General features: G+C 47.8%; 1 protein-coding gene across 1 annotated transcript in view; it reads right to left on the minus strand.

Moving 5' to 3' along the window:
- Positions 1-4,916: 4,916 nt before the first annotated feature.
- LOC119573562 (histidine-rich glycoprotein-like) overlaps positions 4,917-6,287 on the minus strand; it is a 12,006-nt gene continuing 10,635 nt past the window's right edge. Inside the window, exons 6-7 of the mRNA XM_037920773.1 lie at positions 5,463-5,559; positions 4,917-5,063 (exon numbers count right to left, since the gene is read on the minus strand). Of these exons, the coding sequence (XP_037776701.1) occupies positions 4,917-5,063; positions 5,463-5,559 (244 nt within the window). The remainder of the gene's footprint in view (positions 5,064-5,462; positions 5,560-6,287) is intronic.

The following is a 6,287-nucleotide window of genomic DNA, read 5'->3' on the forward strand; positions in this document are numbered from 1 at the left end:
CCATGATTTACATTAAATTAACCCGCATGTGTTATAGTATTATGCCTCTTGATTTTAATCAGGTGATACATTAGATAGGCCGTAGTATGTAGCGTGTAAATAGTAAATTGTACAGCGTTCATATCTTCTTCTATTCTTCCTCTCTTTTCTTGTGTTCTGTTTTTCGGTTTAATAAACTCGAAATTTCAGTTAATATCTATAGATTATTTTGAGCTCATTCCACTAAACTAGTAAAATGAATGAATGGTTAGATTCTCTCTCTCTCTCTCTCCTCTCCTCCTCTCTCTTTCGCCCTCTCTCCCTCGTCCTCCTCCGATCTCTCTCTTCTCCTCCTCGCCTCCTCTTTCTCTCCTCCTTTTCTCCTTCTCCTTTTCTCTCTTTCAAAAAAATCTTTTTATCTTTTTTTTCTCTGTTTTTTATTACTTGTCTCTTGCTCCCCCCCTGCCTCTCCCTCCTCCTCCCCCCTCCCCCCTCTTCCCCCTCCACCCCCTCCCCTCCCCACTCCCTCTCTCCCCTCCTCCCGTGTCTCTCCCTTCTCCCCCGTCCCAATCCAATCTCTCTCCGTCCGTCTCATCTTCTCCTCCATTGTTCATCCTTCAACGTTATCCGACATTGGTTCTAATCAGTCACCCCTCGCCCTCGTTGTCTGGGTCTTCTTTCTCTCCTCATCCCCCGTCTTTCTCTTGTGTTTTTTGTGCTGTGTGTGGGTGTGTTTGTTTGTGTGCGTGGTTGTGATGTATGTGTGGGTGTGTAATGTGTGTGGTGTGTTTCTTGTGTTGTGTGTGTGTGTCCGTGTTCCTTTGTTCCTCGGTCTGTCTCTGTCGTCTGCCTTGTCATCTCCGCTTCTCTCCCCTTCTCGTCTCTTTCGTATCTCTGTCGATCCGCATTTCCTCTCCTCCGTCTTCCCTCATCCCCCTCTCGCCCGTCTCTTCCTCCCTTTCGCTCCAGCTCCTCCCCGGTCCTTGAAACTCCCCTCTAGTCCCCTCCCTCACCTTCGTCAGGGCAGTCCTCTAAGTCCTTCCCTCGAAGAAAAAAAACCAGTCCATCCCCCGCCCTCATAGCCTCTCCTTCGCCTCAGTACCACCCCTCGTTCCGACCTCGCTCCCATAAACCCCAGAACCACCGTTCCCCCGCCCTTACGCACCGGATCGCCCCCCCTCGCGGGCTTCCTCCTCCTCTTCATATCCGACCTACGCAGCTTCCGCTCCTGTCCACCTCTTCCCTCCTTCGCCACAGTACTCCTCCCGAATAATTCTCCTCCTGACCCTACCCCTCACCTCCCGTTCCGTCTCACCACGCCTATCCCCCTAGCTCGTCCTTCGCCAGAACCCTCTCCCCATCTCTCCCTCTTCTCCTCCTTCTTCTTCCCCCTTATTCTCACCCCCTCACCCTCCAATGCCCTCGGTCGGACGGCCCTCCCTCTCCCCCCCTCCTCCTCTGGCCCCTCCCTTCCCTCCATTCCAGCGCTCCCCATCTCTCCCCTCTTCCCTCAACCGGACTCCAGATTCCCTCTCCGCCTCGCCAGACTCTCTCCAATCCCTCCCGCCCCTGTTCCATCGCTTTCCCCTCCTCTAGCCTCCGTCTCCTCCTCCCCATCTCTCCACCCCATCTACCCGCCCTCTCTCTATCCTTCCCCTCCCCTCGTGTCTTCTCTTCTCCCTCCTCGTCCCTCCGGACAGTGCCCAGCCGTGTTCAGGCCCACGCTCTCCTTGCCACCGCCCTCACCATCTCCCCTCTCCTTGTTCCCCCTACCGGCCTCTTCCCCCGTCCCCTCTCCCCCTTTTCGTCCTTCTCCCTTCCTGCTTACCTAAGGTCTTCCTCCTCCTCATCCTCCCCACCATTCCCTTCTTCCCTGTCCCCACCTCGTCCCCCTCCCTTTCCATACCCCTCCCCCTTCCCCTCCTCCTCTCCTCCCACTTCATCCTCCTCAAACTTTTCCTCCCTCCCTTCATCCTCCTACTTTTTTCTTTTTTGCTCTCAACTCTTTTTTCCTTTTTCCTCTATTTTCTTCCTTTTTTTTCTCTTTTTCCTTCCCCTCCTTCTACCCCCCCCTGCACCTCGCTCCCCGCCTCCTCCTCTTTCTCCTTCTCCTCCTCTTCTTCTCTTCTTTTTCTTTTCCACCAGTTTGCTAACTCCACCTACTTACTTTACGCTTCCCCTTCGCCTTTCAGCTTCCCTTTTCTTCTCTTCCTTCCTTCGCGTTCTCTCTCTTCTTCTATCCTCCTCCAACCTCCACTCCCATCTCTTCAATTCTCCTTTTCTTCGTCTCACCACCCTATCCCATTCACCTCTTTTAATGGTCTTTCTCTCTCCCCCCCTCGCCACTTCTTCCTATTATTATCTTCTCTACTTTGCCCCTCCTCCTCCCTCCCCCTCCCCCCCCCTCGTCCGCTCTCCTCCTCCATCTCCCTCTTTCGCCTCGTCCTCCTCCGCGTCTTCTCCTGCTTCTCTTCCCTCTTATCTTTTCTCTCCTGTTTTTCCTCTTACTTGTTATCAACTCCATTTCCTCTTCGCCTTCCCCTTATTCTCCTCCTCCTCCTCCTCGCCCTTCTTTCTCCGTCGTCGTCCTCCTCCTCCTCCTTTCTCCTCCTCCTGCACCTCCTCCTCCGCCTTCTCCCCTTTCCCCCTCCTCCTCCTCCTCCTCTTTTCCTCCTTTTCCTCCTCCTCCTTCTCCTCCTCCTCCTATTCTTCTTCTCTCCTCCTTCCTCCTCCTCCTCCTCTTCCTCCTCTCCCCCCCCTCCGTCTCCATCTTTCGTTATTTATATATATACTATATATTTTTTTCTTCTTCTTCTTTTTTCTTCTTCTTCTTCTTCTTCTGTCTCTTCCCCTTACTCTTTCCCTCTCTCCTTTCCCATCTTCCCGTTCCAGCAGGTCTACTCCACCCTCCCCTTCCCCCTCCCCCTTCCCCCCCTTCCCTCCCTTTCCCTTCTATCACCTTCTGTCTTTCCTTCCATCCTCTCCTTTCCCCTATTCTCTCCTCCCCTTTCCTACATATCCCGCCCCCCCTTTTTCCTCCTCCCCCTTCTCCTTCTCCTCCATTTCTTTCTCCCCTCTCTCATGTAGTCCCGTCATTCTTTCCTCTCCCTCTCCCGTCTTCCCCCCCTTTTCTCGAATTTCCCATATATCTCCCTATTTCTTCCTCGCCCTCTTCCTTCTTCACCCCCATTTCTCCCCTTTCCCATGTATTCCCCTATTTCTTCCTCTCCTCTCTCCCTCTCCCCTTTTCTTCGATTTCCCACATATCTTCTATTTCCTACCCTATTTCCTCCTCCTCCTATTTCCTCCTTTCCTCTCCCCGTCCCCCCCTATTTCCCCCTCCTCCCTTCCGCCCTCTCCCCCGCCCCTTCCCCATCCTTCGGCTGAGCGCCTCAACAACCGCGATAAAATACTTTGCTCGGCGAATCTAATCCTTTACACTGCAGGCGACCCGGAGATGTAATACTTCTATATTTTTTCTTCGTCGTCTCTTTTGTTTACGAGCCATTTCTCTTTTTCCTTTCTTCCCTTTTTTTATTTTTCTTATACTTTTTTTTTTTTCTCTCTCTTTCTTTATTTTCTTTTTTTTCTGTATGAGTTCTGGTTCTCGTATTATTTTTTTTCCTTCCTTCTCTCTTTCCTTTCTTTCTTTCTTTCTTCCGACTTTCCTCCTAGGAGGGATTCCTCACTTCATTTCTTGCACCTTTATAAACAGTTTGTAATTACATTCGGAGCAGAAAAGTGAGTTGCCATTCACCTTCATCACCGCGATCCGTCCTCCTGCCGATGGGGGTAGGGGGAGGAGGAGGGAATGGGAGGAGGTTTGGGGATGGAAGGGGAAGGGGAAGGGGGAGGGGGGGTGGCATTGCACGTAAAGAACTATAAAGGCTGGTCTCGCTTCAGTTTTCTGTCTGGCTGTGTTGTTTGGTTTCCTCTCTTGGTTTTTCTAGTTATCTCTTTCTCTCTCTCTCTCTCTCAATCTCTCCTCTCTCCTCGTCGCCTCTCTCATCTCACTCTCCTCTCTCTCTCTCTCATCACTCTCGTCTCTTCTCTCCTCCCTCTCTCTCTTCCCTCTCCTCTCCTCTCCTCTCGTCTCTCCCTCCTCTCTCTCTCTCTCCTCTCGTCTCTCTCTCTCCTCTCTCTCCTCCTTCATCTCTCTTCTCTCTCTCTCTCTGCACTCACACACGCACACACCACACACACACACACACACATACACACTACCACACACCACACAGCACCAAACACACACAACACCACACAATCCCAAAAAAACCCACATATATATATATTATATTATTATATATCTATAATATATATATATCATATACTATATATTACTTATATATATCATCATATACACATATATGTACCAAAGCAGCAAGCAGCTGAATCAATCCATTGCAGACGTAGCCTCGTCCGAATTTTTTTCTTTGGCGTTTTTTTGTTTGCTAGTCTTGGCCCCCAAATTCTTTATTTTCGTCACGCAAAAAAAAAAAAAAACCATCTTGTCATTGGTCTGATCTTGTCCGCTTAATGTTTATCTATAGCCCAGTCGGTTACTTTCTTTTTCCATTTCCATATTATTCCTGACCAGTGCCATTTTCTTGTTTTATATATCTTTCCATTTTTGCTCTCTCCTTGATCCACGTCCTCCTCTAGCGTCTCTTAGGCTAATTCCAAAGCATCAACCTCCTCCATCTCCTCCTCCCTCTGGGTACTTTTAGTTTCACTCTCCACTAATTTGGTTATTGTCTATGTTTCCCATCCATACATTCATAACTGCGAGGACGCATTGGTTAAAGACTTGTCTTTTTAAACCATCCTGCCAGGAGCCTCCCTTAGTATGCTACTGTGTCTGCCGAAGCTGATGCGTCGCCAATTTCCTCTTCTTAGATGTGTTTTGTCTGGCGAGTATATATACTTGTCCCACTGCCTTAGTCGCTTCGCTTTGTTTGTAACACTCCTCCTGTTCGAAATGTGGATTCTCTACTGTTCAACATAACTCTAGTCTTTTTCTCTTTGCGTTCATCGTAAGTTCCGACTTTCAGACTTTCTTCTCTATTCAAATCGTCTATTAGTTTCTGCATTCACTTGCCAGATTCACAAGAGAACAATATCATCTGCAAATCTTAATTGTTTTTCAGGTATTTCGTCTCCTATTTTGTACCCTTATTCCGTTCCATTCTAGCTTCTTGAATATTTCCCTCAAGGCAAGCTGCAAACAGTTTTAGTGACATGGTATCGCTTTGCTCCTGACAAACCCTTTTTTTAATATTGGCATTCTACTCGGTTACCGTGTGGATCTTGATGGTTGCTGTCCCACTTTCTATATATCTGCTAATATTTTACAAATACCTCCTCTTTTTACTCCCTATCTTCGATTGCTTCTAGTACTGCTTGGGTTATTTTGTCATATGACATATGAGTCAATGACTTTTCGTAATCTGATGAATGCCATCACACAGGGGTCTCCTATATACCTTTTCCTTTTTGCGGGGGGTGATGCGTGTGGTGGGTTCTGCTATTGGAATCCATTGCGGTAACCTTGTTAGTTCTCTAGCCTGGTTAGAATCCATCCTGTCAGAGATGCGAGTTATGAATTGACATTTTGTGAACAGTTTCTTAAGTAACTGAAAGTGAGTCTTTTGGGTCGTTTTTTTTCTGTTTTTTTTTTTCTCTAGATTCTTTCTCTATCTCCTTTTTATGTATCAAATAAGTGTTGTACTTTTCCAGTGCTTTCTGAGTTTTTTTCCGTTTGAGAAAGGCATTGTTTAAAAGATTGGCTAGTTTTCAACTCCTGCATCTGTATAACTGTCTATACTAATTCCGTCTTCACCTGGTGTTTTTCCCTCTCTTCAGGCCTTTAAGAGCTCTTTTTATTTCTTCTGTTGTGATGTTAAGTACGTCTCTAGTTACCGCATCCGATTCTATAAGTGGTTTCAGTTGAGTTCGCATAGACCCCTGTAATAAAAGTCTTCCACTAATACTTATGATTTCATTCTCTTATTATATGTCACTCCTTCTCTCCGTCCTGCATTATTTGATTTCTTCCCCTCTCTCCCCTCTCTCTCTCCCCCTCCTCTCCCCTTTTCTCTTTCCTCTCTCTCTCTCTCTCTCTCCCCTTCTCTCTCTCCTCTCTCTCTCTCTCTCTCTCTCTCTTTCCCCCTTTTTTTCTCATCTCCCCCGCTTACTCATCACCCCTCCTCCTCACTCTCTCTCTCTTTTTCCTTCTCTCTCTCTCTCTCTCTCTCCCTCTCCCCTTCTTCTTCTTTTCTTCTCTTTTTCTTCTTCGCTCTCTCTCTCTC

The sequence above is a fragment of the Penaeus monodon genome, chromosome 5 (assembly GCF_015228065.2).
Source record: "Penaeus monodon isolate SGIC_2016 chromosome 5, NSTDA_Pmon_1, whole genome shotgun sequence".
Taxonomy (NCBI): domain Eukaryota; kingdom Metazoa; phylum Arthropoda; class Malacostraca; order Decapoda; family Penaeidae; genus Penaeus; species Penaeus monodon.